The 13,562-nt window shown below is 35.0% G+C and overlaps 3 protein-coding genes across 3 annotated transcripts; 1 reads left to right on the top strand and 2 right to left on the bottom strand.

The window, feature by feature from the left end:
* Positions 1–11: 11 nt before the first annotated feature.
* Positions 12–4,382, bottom strand: LOC125810843 (cytochrome b5). Its single transcript, XM_049490338.1, has 6 exons — positions 4,289–4,382; positions 4,124–4,168; positions 1,704–1,736; positions 1,460–1,615; positions 585–640; positions 12–462 (listed from the first exon to the last, which is right to left on the bottom strand). The coding sequence occupies exons 1-6, from the start codon at positions 4,326–4,328 to the stop codon at positions 103–105; spliced, it is 690 nt and encodes a 229-aa protein (XP_049346295.1). The 5' UTR covers positions 4,329–4,382; the 3' UTR covers positions 12–102.
* Positions 4,383–4,533: 151 nt separating this feature from the next.
* LOC125810807 (uncharacterized) lies at positions 4,534–8,176 on the top strand. Its single transcript, XM_049490299.1, has 4 exons — positions 4,534–4,619; positions 4,845–4,939; positions 6,049–6,323; positions 7,295–8,176. Exons 1-4 carry the CDS (start codon positions 4,590–4,592, stop codon positions 8,059–8,061), a joined length of 1,167 nt encoding a protein of 388 aa, XP_049346256.1. The 5' UTR covers positions 4,534–4,589; the 3' UTR covers positions 8,062–8,176.
* Positions 8,177–10,876: 2,700 nt separating this feature from the next.
* Positions 10,877–13,562, bottom strand: LOC125813180 (uncharacterized). Its single transcript, XM_049492668.1, has 4 exons — positions 12,515–13,562; positions 12,262–12,395; positions 11,357–12,023; positions 10,877–10,992 (listed from the first exon to the last, which is right to left on the bottom strand). The coding sequence occupies exons 1-4, from the start codon at positions 13,533–13,535 to the stop codon at positions 10,877–10,879; spliced, it is 1,938 nt and encodes a 645-aa protein (XP_049348625.1). The 5' UTR covers positions 13,536–13,562.

The raw sequence follows: 13,562 nt of genomic DNA, 5'->3' as shown, positions 1-13,562 counted from the left end.
ATATAAATTGCATCAATGTATGGGGTTTTCCCCTTTTTGAAGGTTGAAATAAAACACTAAATATCAATGAAAATCATATGATAATCCCTTTGTTGTGGGAGTTCAAAGCTGGAGAGCTCCATTGAGATATCGATAATACAGGAAGAATGCAGCAGCCAAGAAAGGCACAAAATACTCAACAAAAACCAAATGCTTGGGCTTGGAGTTTTGTTTGATCACAAAAGCTTCAATTTCTTTTGCCTTCATTGGTTCTTTGTAGGAATCAGTAAACAAATTATCATCATCATCATCTTGGATTTTATAGCCTTGAAGATATCCAATCTGGTATTTCAAGATATAGTTCTTGGCAGCTTTACTATGTCCAATATCTTCAAATTCTTTAGTTGCATCCTTTCCAGCTGATTCAATCAACACTTCTTCTCCTCCAGGATGTTCTTCCAGAAACTTCGTAACGTCTATTACCTGAAAAAAAACATAACATATATTTTTAGAGTCGATGATTCTGCTCTTTATACACGTCCAAGAAACCAGTGAGTTTAGTCAAACATGCTAGTAACGGTCCCGGGGGAGGGTGGAGATAGTACTCTGCCATGGATGATGATCCAGCAATCTTGCTTTGACTTGTGTTGTGCAACTTGAGAAAGGGTGAACATTCTTTCTGTGTCCATGTTTTGGGGGTATGTAATAAGAGTTTTAGTATTTATAAATGACAATTTATTGGTCAGCAAGAAAAAGAGAGTGAGGAAAGGTAGGTAGGTTGAATCCCATGTGATTATCATCTACCATTTTGTTTCATATATGTATCTACCTGATCTTCAACAGTCCAACAGATTTTTCTCCTCCACAAATTGAGATGAGTTGGTGGGGTGTCTTAAAATTCCTTATATTGATTTTCATTAAGAGTAATAAGGTTAAAAAATAATTAAAAGCAGTACAAAATGACCTAATTGCTGAAATGATTTACGTTCACACATTAATAGTGCAAATGAACTTTTAAAGAAAGGGCAACCTAATGCACAAAGCATCCCACGTTCACATAAGGTTCGGTAACGAGCCACACTCCAAGGGTGTGATGTAGAGAGCCTACAACCTATCCTAATGCAAGCATTAGTGACTGCTTCCCCGTGACCTATTGGTCACACAGAAACAATTTTACCGTTGCTCCAAGCTTTGCCTTCACCTTTTACATTATCAGTGTATTGTGATAGAATTATGTTCTTCTCTCCTCAGTCCCATTCTAGTTTCAATATCAAGCTAAAGCTTCAAGTACATATTTTTTCAAGCATCATAAGGAAACAGATTTTACACATCAAAGAAGTGAGTGCTGTCAAATGATCTACATACGTTTCCAAGTGATGGCTGAAATGGAACTAGTTGTACAACTTTGACAAATTTTGAAGTGAGAATATCAGTGCATCAACAGAAGATGTGTATATTTACTGAGAAGAATGAGCTTTTCGAGTGCCTTTGGCTAGATCTTTTGAATCTCTTTCTTCACTATGCTCCTTATTGATAAAATCTGTGCCGTCAAATGTAACTCTAGAGTTCCTGTACTGGCTACCAAAGGCAGAGCCAAATCCCCATCCGAGGCCTACTCCAATCCCACAGCCGCCACCTATAAATAGTAATTGTGAAACATAGCATCAAAAAAATTGGACCACAGATATAATTTCATGAAAACATGGCTTATATTCAGTTTTTACCTACACCAAGACCCAAGAAATTCAAAGGCATGCCTGGAAAAAACAAGATTACACATTAGGTTAGATGATACTATTAGAGAGAAAAAACAAGATTACACATTAGGTTAGATGATACTATTAGAGAGAGTATTTTGCAAAAAGAAACTTGTAACAAATGTGAAGAAAAAAATTACGACAAGAGTAAGCAGATAAGATTTTTTTTGAGAATAAGTGAATGCACAGTGCATATCCTTTTCATCTTTCTCTTGAGGAAAAGAATTGGGGGGGTGGGGGTTGTGCTCAGATGTTTGGACAGAGATATGTCCCAACCCTTAGATAAACACTACAGCTTTCCTCACCTACGCAAAACATAAGGGATAATCTCCTTCGTTTCTTTAGAAGCATGAGGATAATCAATTTCATAATATAAAGATAGTAGTATATGATACTTTTAACATTTTCCATGTCAACAATCAGACAAAGGGAACAAGGAAATAAACAGAGAAATGTGAATACAGAGATGTTAAAGGAGGATTTTCATCAGACAAAGATTCTAGTGAAGAACTAACATGCATAACAGTTTTTTAGGGCTAACAACTGACAAGGTTTATAGGGCTCGAAGGAAAAAGCGAGAAGTGAAGCAAACATTTTATGGAAAACTAAATAAAAGACCAAAAGTACTTGAATTTAGTACTATAATAATCAAATTGCAACTGACAATTAATTTCAGAATCCAAGATACAATAGTGCCAACATTTCCAACTCCTAAAGTTGAGCTTCAAAGAACATCCCCTTTCTTTTGGATCATTTTACGTGTCATTGTTTGAAAGAACACTTCTTTGAAGCGCATGGTTTCACCCATGAAGCGGTTACCCCTTACTTCACTCTAAGAAATGAAGCGGTGACTTTTAATAACACTGATGAGTGATGCCTAGAGACGTATAGAACATTAAAGATTTCCTCCATTTATAGGAAGTCATCAACAACCAAGGTAGGAATACTTCATCAAAAATCAACCAAGGTAGGTGTTTAAGAATCCAGAACGCAGCCAACATGGAAAAACTAAGGTTGCCCCTACAAATTGCTTCCGAACATGCCGACTACTAGCCTTCCATGCTCTAGACCGAGACCAACAGTGACACTTTGGTATCTCTGGAAAGGATTCCCTCCCAAATCTACTCTTTGCAGGGAGCTAATTAATAATAGATAAGGAACATCTTGGCCGACAAACTGATACACACTCCATATATTTGATTCTACATCTGTCCATGCACTTAAGTTCCATAGAAAGCAAGGGAGGGTGGGGATCATCTACTGCAAGGGACACTTGAGATCACATGTCTTGGAGGCTTAGCGCAGAGGCTTGTCTAGATGCCATTTTCCTAGCTTTAATATCAGTAACTGAAAGAGTAGCAGTTTCTAAGTTGGCATAGTTTACCAAAAACATGCTTCAAAAGTCTTCTCAGGTCCACTTACTCCTTACGCTATCACTGCCTTCAATAGGCAAGTTTATAAATTTTCTAACTTCCTCTATGCACGTTTAATATAGCTAGTATCATAAAACAATCCTCTCCATGAGAATACATGCTTTAACATGTCCCCTTCCAAGCAGATGTCAAAAAGTACTGATCTTCCCTTTTAGTATTCCTCTTAAAAGAGGTTAAGACAGCAGCCACCTCATTCTGCACTGTTCTGTCGCTGAACAACTTTGAGATAAAATGGAGGTGCCAGCAACAATGACCACATTCTAAAAAATCTTTGATGTATTTCCAGCAACAATGACTGCATTCTACATTATGAAATAGTGTTCTATAGATTTTCTTGAATATATGTTCACGACCTGCTGACATCTGGACTCTATATGTATGAGATTCTACCAAATGCTTCAGCACTGTAAACTCTAGAGAAATTGTGCACTTGGATACATGACAAACTAATCATATTTTTTCATGTATAGTTCATTTCAATCTAGTTCATAATCAACCAAGCTGGTGCTAAAGAATACGTATTAAGTACAATGCTTTCTGCAATACCATATTTCATGGCTGACGAATCTTGTAAACCATGTCACCCAATTCATAAGCACGTAATCGAAGACTCAATAAAGATGAAAACTTTTCTTCTGAACTAATACTGAAAAGATACTAGGACAAGCAAATTAGCAGTGTCTCACTAATAAGTATAAGAAGTCACTAAACCAAATTCAGAACAAGAATTCCCAAAGAATAACAGTAATATCACTAATCACTATACAACATACAAAAAAAATAATCTGCTCAACCCCACTAAACTCCTAATTACAATTCACATTCTCCTGCTCCAAGCTAGACCCTTTGGTTAGTAATAAGTGAAAAAATGTTATTTTTTATGCAAAAAAAAATAAAACAGACCTAAAAAGATATTTTAGAACCCAAAAAAGCTTGAAAATGAAGGAATCAAACCTCCGAAACCCCATCCTACACCGAATCCGCAACCAATGCCAGCACCTAAACACAATTTCAATTTTTTTGCATCAGTACATGAAAGCAAGTAAAAAAGAGAGGAAAAAAAAAAGCTTTTGTTCTTATTAAAAGAGAAGAAGTAAAGTACTGAAAATTTATGCATACCAAAACCGATACCGGTTCCAGTGAAGTTTGTCATCACCATTGCTTCCGGCTAACAAATTACTAATCAATTGAAGACAGATTTACAAATTGGGAGTAAAGTTTCCTTATAAAAAGCCCTTTTTTATTTTATTTAAGGGACTACATTGAACTTACTACAAACATAAGTGACCAAAACTGTACGGTATATATATTTAAGGGACTACATTGAACTTACTATAAACATAAAGTGACCATTTTTGCCATTTTCTCTTTGAAATTAGTGTAGCAGCAGTCAAGTAGATCAGCAGGCAACGATCGAGCCATGGCTTTCCTCTTCCACAAATTTCAAGAGGTTCTCTATTTCACCTTGCACCCTTTAAACTGCTTATTTGGTACGAGCGATAAAGGGATAATTAATTTCATGATAACTTGTTCACCAATCAAACTGTACATTTTGTTCTAATTTTTTCTTCATTAAGTTCTTGAAGTCATTTGTAATGTGGGTTTGCAGTTGTTTGTTGAATTGACACTGTTAATTATGTAAAGTTGATTTTTTGAATTGACACACGACTTGCAGGGAGTGAAAATTCTTGCTAAAAGCCCCACTTTTGCTAGAGAATCGAGGCTTCTTCAGTTCGAAGCTGACATAAATCTACTATTCCTTTACACCAGGTAAGAGGTGATGTACAAATTGAAATTAATTTTATGGGTAGCTGTTTTATATTGTCATTGTAATTATATTGTTTTATTCAACATTTTCTCAGTTTGCTTCAATTATAGTAAGAACAATTGAAGTATAATGTAGTGTGAAATTCGGGTTTCTTCATTGCTGATAGATCTAGAAAGAACTTTTTGTGTCTTTATCAAAGGGGGAATGAAGAACTTGTTTGATATTTGTGAATTTCTGTTTGCTTTTAAGTTAAAACAACAACAACAAATTCAGTGTTATCCCACATGTGGGGTCTGAGGAGGGTAGAGTGTACACACACCTTACCCCTACCTTTGAGAAGGTAGAGAGGTTTCCAAAAGAGCATCAGCTGAACAGACAGTCATAAAGAGGCAATAGCAATAAACAGAAAGAAAAGAACAATAAGATTATCACCATATCGAGGCGAAATAACAAGTAGTTATAGAAATCTAAAAATATGGGAAACAAACGAATAAAACTCTGGGAAAAGGGAATGACTTCTAACTAACCTTCTACCCTAATCCTCGATCTCCACACCCTCTTGTCAAGCGTCATGTTCTCAGTGGGCTGAAGTTGTAACATATCCCTCTGATTGCATTAAGTTATTTTTCATAACTAGGGATTTGCTTGGGGACCGTGGTAACAGTCCTTATTCCACATTTTCCTTTCAGTTTCTTCTTTAGAGGCGTACTGCTTCAGCGGGAACTGTGGTAGCATTGAGAGAGATAGTTTCTTTATTTTCTTGCCCTCGTTGATAAATAGTAGAACAACAACAACAAAACACCATACCCAGTATAATCCCACAAGTGGGGTCTGGGGAGGGTGGTGGGTATAGGGTCTATCAAGTAAAACATATCAAAATAGTATGAAAAGAAAGTACAGAAATATGCTTTAGTGGGGAATTGAACCAACAGAGGGACTCATTTTGAAATTCCTTTACCACTGAACCGAGGCGCTCAGTTTGATAAATAGTAGAAGTAACTAATATTTTTATGCCTTAAAAATTGCGGCTTTGGTGGCGAAATTATGTGTTATCTTTTTGAATAGATGCACCACTGTAGTTTAATGTTGCCCTGATAAACTTTACTTTCAGTTACAACCGTTTAGGAAGGAATGCCGAAGAAGCTGATGCAGAGGAGATTATTGATATGGCTAACAAAGCCTCCTTAGACGATCAACAGAAGCAAGTTCATGAGAATGTGCATTCTCAGGTTACAAACTTTTGCAGCTATATGGATGAGATATTACTCCTGGATCAAAAGGTCAAAGACAATCAGGCCACGTCACCAGCAACACCACATTCTCCTCCTCGTAGTAGTGGCCTTGGTCTTGCTGTTGGTGGGAATTCTCTAGCACAAGACCGCATTGGTAAGAATGAGCTGCATCTTAAGCTAAATTTTCCATGTACTTCTTTGTTGTTGTTGTATTTTTTTCTGAAAAGGACTTCTTAGTTGTTATATTGTGAAAAACTTTGTTTTGAATTTTGACTTGCACCCTACTTCATTGTTGGTAACCATTTGATTTCCTGCTTCTGCTCTGCCATGACATTGCTTTACCTTGCGTCATGCTGTCCTTACAATTATTTGGCTGTATCTCTCCGGTATACATCTAGTATTATCGTTAAGACCACTACTTCATTTTTATATTAAACACAGTAAGCCTTAAACCAGTGTTGAAAATGTTTTCGTTATACAGGTAGACAATGGAAGTAGTTATTCCTGCCTCTTGTAGCCGGTAATTACTGTATCACTTGAAATTTCTGAAGTCTAGTATTACTGAATTTATGTAGAAATTGATGAAGTTCCTAGAATCTTTTGATTGGTAAGATGGATTTGCACTTCTTTACACAAAGACAAGGTGGGGATGGGGTGGGGCGTGGTGGTGGTAGTGGTGGGGGGGGGGTGGTGGTGGTAGTGGGGGGGGGGGGGTGTACCTCATCTTAAAGCACATCTGCACATGGATTAAGTAGATCAAATCCAACTCTCAGCGTAAGACACTAAAAATACGATTACTGAGTCTGGAGGTAAACTGCTAAAGGAACGGAGTGTAGTTATTCCAATTGGAATGTTACTTCAACTTCTTCATTGGGAGGGTGAATTGTCAATATTATATTTCCTTCAGTTCATTCAGTATAAAACATGATATCTATAATGAAGTTGATGGACATTTCTAGTGGTGTAAATATTTAATCTTTTGCAACATAGGCAATAACATAAAATCACGGATCATGAGGCTCTTTGGTGGTTGGTTTTGCATAGATTGTATTTCATCTGTTCTTTGCAGTGGCTTCATAGCTGCATCACCCTGGTTTTTAATTTCTGATAAAAATTTCAGCACAGCTGTACCTGAAACCAAGACATTGCACCGCACAGAGGTTTCACAGAGGTTAAAGGATCTTATGGGCTACACTCTCGAGGTCAAACCATCTCAAATTCCCCATGAGGATGCTGGAAAGGGTTTATTCTTACAAGGTGAAGCCAATATTGGTTCTGTCATAGCATTCTATCCTGGAGTAGTCTACCCTCCAGCATATTACCGCTACATTCTTGGGTACCCTAGAGTTGATGCCCAAAATTCACATCTGATCACACGGTATGATGGGACTATGATCAATGCCCAGCCCTGGGGTGCTGGTGGTGAATCTCGTGAAATATGGGATTGGACCAGTTCTCCTGAACCTAAGCACACTATGCAAGCTGATGAGAAAGGTTCTGACCTAGATGGAACACACGTTGGAGGCAACCTTGAAGTGTTGGAAAGGAGAAACCCTCTAGCCTTTGCTCATTTCGCCAACCACCCAACCAAAGGCATGTTCCCCAATGTAATGATATACCCTTATAATTTTCCCCTCCTTGAGAAGGACATGAGACCCTATATACCTAATGTTTCATTTGGAAACGGTGAAGAAACAGACACGAGTAAATTTGGCAGCTTTAGGTTGAAAACGTGGAAGTCCAACAACAATGAATCAAAAGTCCCCGTTCTGAAGACACTTGTTCTTGTGGCTACTAGAGCAATTTGTGATGAAGAGGTTCTACTGAACTACAGACTGAGCAATTCAGAGCACATACCATCGTGGTATACTCCAGTAGATGAAGAGGATTAAGGGCATTGGAGCTAAGATCATTATGATGATGGATGCATATATAAGGTGTTGAACAACCATTTAAGCAAACACGTTTATACGATCACCAGTCAATGCTCAAGGCCAGCACAGAATGCCGCATTGGCCATGATATCTGGTTCTCTTTCATTTCTCAACAGTTATATGAATTACTTAACTAGTAAACGTTGTGCTGAGCTCTAGAAATAGTTAAACTTTGCTCAGACGACGAATGGTAATGTTTTCATTGAGTAACTGAATAAGGCAGGAAAGGAATCCACCTTAACTGAAAGGATGAACTCAAGACTTAAAATCAAAATCCTGTTTTTTTGTGCTTTGTTATTCAGTTACTGCACTTTTTGTGATTGATTATTCGATTAAGACTCGGCAATTGTACTGCTCTTGCTTAAGAGTACAATGCATGATGTATGGGATAGGCACATCTCGAGTTTTGAACTTTGTTGCAAACAACATACTGATATTTAAGTAGAGAAGGATAGGACGAGGAGTCACTATCCACTTAGTTTTTAACTGTGCGCCATTGACCCTCGGGGATTCTCGGTAACTGGACTGGTTAGTCATGTTAGCATTTTTATTTTGTCATATTACTATTTTTTTAGGAGATGTTTAGTCTTTCAGAGATTTATATATCAATAGATATATAATGATTTTTTAGTATTTTATTTTGCATAAAATTTGCTTGAGATAAGTTTATATGAAGTAATATGATAGGTGAAAGATTCATACAGCCTACCTCAAATTGTTTAGAATTAAAATTAGTTTGGTTAAAAGTTGCCTAACTTAACGTCCAGAAAATTGATAAACTCCATGGTGACAGAAAGAAAGTAAAAAAAGGGGGACACTACCATATTTTAACATATTCCATTTGAAAAGCTAAGCTTCGAAATGTACATATACATAGATTGTATAGTACGGGTTTGAGTTGTGAAAACAATCATTAATATTACATTAGGATAGATTGTCTATGTCATATCTCTTGAAATTAGGTCTTTCTGACGACTCTGTTAACATGAGATGTTTTGTGTACTGAACTGTTTTTTTATGAGTTATAGATATATAAGCTTCTAGAAGTCCTTATGTATGTGTGAAAGTTCAAGAAATTAAGTATTAAAACAAGTTAGGTTTAAAGTTGAAAGTGGAATTATTTAATTAGTCTTTTTTATATGTTTTCACCCGGAAAAAATGGAAAAAGAAAAAAGAGAGAATTGAGAGTTTGACAAATAAAACCTTGTAATTAATTCTTTATATGAATCTGCATGTAACAATTTTTATCCACCAACATGCCTCAGTCCTCACAATGATCCAACTTCAAAAGATCTTTTACACTAACAAGTGGGATTGGGAACCAGAAGGATAAAACATGTGTAATCCTAATCTTATAGACAACCGTTCGGATTCGCCCCGCCTTACAATCTTGCTTCCTATTGTAATTGTCATGATAGCACGTGTGTGTCCCAGCCCATAAGGGCCATGCAGACTTGATGTCATTCCCGCCTTCCTCCAGTGAAGTAGTCCTTCATGAGTGCGGCACACGCTTTTTTGTTGGTTTTGAAGTCGTTTGTATTTTGGGCGGGGCACGTAATTAATTTTATAAGTGATATCTAAGAAAGATAAGATATACACAAACCTTACCCTTATTGCACTATCTTATAAAATATAGATATTATTTTTGATAAACTTTGACTCAAAAGGGAAGTTAATCGAAGCAAAGTTACAAGAAAAATAAAAAAAATTATTGATCATTTCAAGTTCTTTTATATATATATAAAATGAATCCTTTTAGATTAGATGGCTAGTTTTACCTACATGATTTCTGATATGTTTATTTGAGTCGAGGGTCTATAAAAATAATTTCTCTATTTTTATAAGGTAAAAATATGATTGCGCACATATCATTTCTTAAAAAAACTTCACTTGCGAAATTATCACCGGATATGTTGATGTTGTGTTGTAGTAGAGTAGATGCTCCCAATTGGCAGAAGGTGGTGAATCAGCTAATAACGAATTAATCAAGTATGTACTAAAAGACAAGATCAAACAAAAATAGTGGATTAATTGTTTGGATATCACTAAAAGAAAAGTTAATTAGTTACTCTTAAATCATTTTGATTAGCTGAAATTCCACAAGTAATTAATACTAAATAAATACAATGTGGATATGTGGTCCTTCCCACTCATTCCTCATCACAACTTCTTCAGAACAAAATATATTGTTTCTGGTACACAAACTAAATTTGTTTACTTCATTATATTCCAATTCTATCGTGTCCACTCAACAATCTTTCAAGTATTTTTCTTTTTGATATCTGTTTCACATCGAGATGTCTCAGGTTAGGTGTAAAGTGTTTTCTATCAAAGACGATTACATATCTATGACTCAAACGTGTGACCTTTGATTAAAAATGGATGATGAGTACTTACTAGTCCCAGAGTCAAAAAATTTACGAAGAGGGTTCAAAATATAAAAAGGTAAACACATGACAAAATTACTAAAAAAAATCAATACCTTAGCTGATTTTTACCAAAAGGGTTCAAAATATATTGTAATTTTTCGAAACCCTCTTACGTTACCTTGACTCCACCTTAGTACTTACTGGTTACTACTCCACCGCAACTTTTTTGGTGATATATCTCTTGTAACTAGATGAATGAATATAAAGACCAAAATTGTATATATTAATAAATAAACAATAAGAAAGGAGTACATTAAATGATCATATTCGATATATATATTGGAAGTGGGCAAAATTTTTAATCCTATGATTAATATAACAAGGGAATTAAATGTCTAGTTTCACTACACTGACTGAGTGAATACATTTTTCTGTCTTTCCCTGTCCTTAATTACCAGATTTTTCCTACTAATTTCACCCTTTTCAATCAACTGAGGTTCTTCTGATATACTGGAAAGTCCTGGAAAAAAAAATATATATAGGATAAGGGGTTCACATACACATAAGAAAATAATGTCACTTAGACATGATAAATTTGAAAAGCTTCCCAAAAAAAGAGTTAATTTGGACTACTAAATTAGCTTAAGATGGTACAAAATTTAATTTATATACACTGACAGTATAAAATGATTTTAACTATCACTACATGTTATCTACTTTATTTTCTAGGGTTATAAAATTAAGCTTATATATAATATCGTTGCAGATCACTTTATAAGAAGGGCGTTGTAAGAAAGTTGCACATTGTTGGTGCATATAAGTTAAACTCTGATAGTACTTACATATATATAATACTTTCTACAACACAAAATCTTGAAACATACCTTCAATGAAACCCTTCTTTTGCAATAGAATTCTTGTAGCTCTCATGACATCATGTGGTTGATTTGTTTTTTCACTAAGATCAACAAAAGTCTTCAATTGAGCATTTTTAAATAACCAAGTTGACTCCATTTGTTTGTTAATCATTCTAACAGCATAATAAGGGATTCTCATATTTTTCTTTATTGATGATGATGATGATGAAGAAGAAGAATAATCCATTTTAAAGCAACAATTAACAAACATAATACAATCCATCAAGCTCTCTTTAGCTAATCCTTTCATATCATATGCTTGTGATCTTCTCCAAAGGCTTTTGGTATGTGAATTAGTTGGAGATGAAAGTGATAAAGCTTTAGTTGTATCACTAATTGCATCATTAGCCTCTCCTAATAACAATTTACATTGTGCTCTATTGCTATAAAGCACAATTCTTTCTTTTCTAAATCTTAATGGACATAACTCCAAAGCCTCACTATATTTCATCATTGCTTCTTCAATTTTCCCTAACCAAAAACTATTGTTCCCTTCTTGTTTCATCAAACTCACCATTACCCTTTTCTCTTCAAGTTTTTCATCACTCATATTTTGCTCCCTTTTCTTCCTATCTACTTTCAAACCCCATATTTCTTCAAGCACTTGTTGAACACCGATATTCTTGATTTTCACCTGTTGAGACATAATATAATTAATATGTAATTAAACGTACTACATGTGTTCACTATTTAAATTTTTAAATGACATGGTAATTTAAAATGGTATCAAAATAGGCAAAAGATCTTGAGTTTAAATCTCATCACCACCTACAAGATAGAAATATTTTCACTCATTTGACCCGTGAAAAAAAAACACATTTATACATTAGGGGGCGTGTTGAGACATAATACGATTAAGTAATTATCATTACCTTTCTTTGTTTGAAATCTGCAAGAAGAGTTCTTGTGATTGTATTACCAACATTTGATCTACCTCCAAGAGTCCTAAGTTCAATTAAATCAACAAGACACATGGAAGCCACTTGAAGAACTTTGTACCTTGTACCTGTTGAGATATAATATAATAGCAAATTATTAACATCACATGTTCTCTAACTACTTAAGTTGTTAGATAAGCTGACGATTAAAATTTTTAGATGAGATGATGACATAATTTAGCAGTACCTGAATCGGCGAGAAGTAGAAGTAGACAATCTATTCCCATATATTGCCAATCATCTGAAGATCTTGAAAGATTACAAAGATTCTTGATTACATCCTTTGATTCAGCTATACATCTTCTTCCATCTTTATTATAACACAAAACTCTAATTAATCCAACCCCTCCTGGTGAAGAATCATTAGCCAATCCACCCCACATTTCACTTAACTCCTTCAAAAAAAATTTCTCACAAATGAGATTTAAACACCTTTCCTTAATTGCAAAGCAATTTAAAAGATGTAAACTCCAACATTGAAGTTGACTAGCCCATTCTTCAGCTTTACTATTTTCCATTTCTAGTCCTCCAACTCCTCTAGTCAATAAATCACAATGATATTTCAATCTCATATTCAAATCCTTCACACCAACAAACTCTTTGTACACAACTTCAAGACATGTTGAAGCCAAATTCATGGCTAATTTCACAATTTCTTCTTCATAAATTGCTACACTTTTGAATGTCTTTTCATAACTTGCTAAATGACCAATTGCTCTAATAGCCACTCTTTGTTCAACCCAAGTCATTTTTCCTCTTAAAAGATCCAATAATGGGACTAAAACACCACAATCCAATGCTTTAATAGCAAACTCAACATTGTTCATTGTATAAGAACCAATAATATGAGAAGCATAATAAGGAATATAAATATTTTGATTTTTTTGAAGCCAAGATTTTTGATTTATACCTTTGTTGATTAGACTTGCCATGCATTCAAAAATGCCTAATGATGGAAGCTCTTTGTCATTTGGTTGAGACATTGCCATGGTCCAAAGGCCACTTAACACTAGCACAAGTTCTTGATCTTCATCAATCAAATGCATTTTTTTAAAGTAGTTTTTGATTTCATTGCTTCTAATTGATGAATTTGTTTCCTTCATAATGCAAAAGAAACAACCTAAAGAGTTATTATAGCAACATTTCTCATCCAAACTAGGCATGGTGGTAATTGGAATTTTTTCTTTTTTCTTGAGAGAAATATTCATGGAAGAAGCAAGGAGAGAAATTTTGGT

This window comes from Solanum verrucosum, unplaced genomic scaffold (genome assembly GCF_900185275.1).
Source record: "Solanum verrucosum unplaced genomic scaffold, falcon-dt-bn FXZP01000235.1, whole genome shotgun sequence".
In the NCBI taxonomy this organism is placed as follows: domain Eukaryota; kingdom Viridiplantae; phylum Streptophyta; class Magnoliopsida; order Solanales; family Solanaceae; genus Solanum; species Solanum verrucosum.
Note: the sequence above shows the minus strand (reverse complement) of the source record. Positions and strands in the feature narration are given on the sequence as shown.

What these genes read in the sequence shown, in the direction of transcription:
- LOC125810843 (XM_049490338.1), bottom strand. Translation starts at nt 4,328, where the DNA reads ATGGTGATGACAAACTTCACTGGAACCGGTATCGGTTTTG. An exon ending in TGGAACCGGTATCGGTTTTG is followed by an intron (nt 4,169 to 4,288) that starts GTATGCATAAAT and finishes AATTGTGTTTAG; the next exon opens with GTGCTGGCATTGGTTGCGGA. An exon ending in AGATCTAGCCAAAGGCACTC is followed by an intron (nt 641 to 1,459) that starts GAAAAGCTCATT and finishes TGTTCACCCTTT; the next exon opens with CTCAAGTTGCACAACACAAG.
- LOC125810807 (XM_049490299.1), top strand. Translation starts at nt 4,590, where the DNA reads ATGGCTTTCCTCTTCCACAAATTTCAAGAG. An exon ending in TCTTCCACAAATTTCAAGAG is followed by an intron (nt 4,620 to 4,844) that starts GTTCTCTATTTC and finishes CACGACTTGCAG; the next exon opens with GGAGTGAAAATTCTTGCTAA. An exon ending in CTACTATTCCTTTACACCAG is followed by an intron (nt 4,940 to 6,048) that starts GTAAGAGGTGAT and finishes CTTTACTTTCAG; the next exon opens with TTACAACCGTTTAGGAAGGA.
- LOC125813180 (XM_049492668.1), bottom strand. Translation starts at nt 13,535, where the DNA reads ATGAATATTTCTCTCAAGAAAAAAGAAAAAATTCCAATTACCACCATG. An exon ending in CAGATTTCAAACAAAGAAAG is followed by an intron (nt 12,024 to 12,261) that starts GTAATGATAATT and finishes ATGTCTCAACAG; the next exon opens with GTGAAAATCAAGAATATCGG. An exon ending in AAAGAAGGGTTTCATTGAAG is followed by an intron (nt 10,993 to 11,356) that starts GTATGTTTCAAG and finishes TTTTTTTTCCAG; the next exon opens with GACTTTCCAGTATATCAGAA.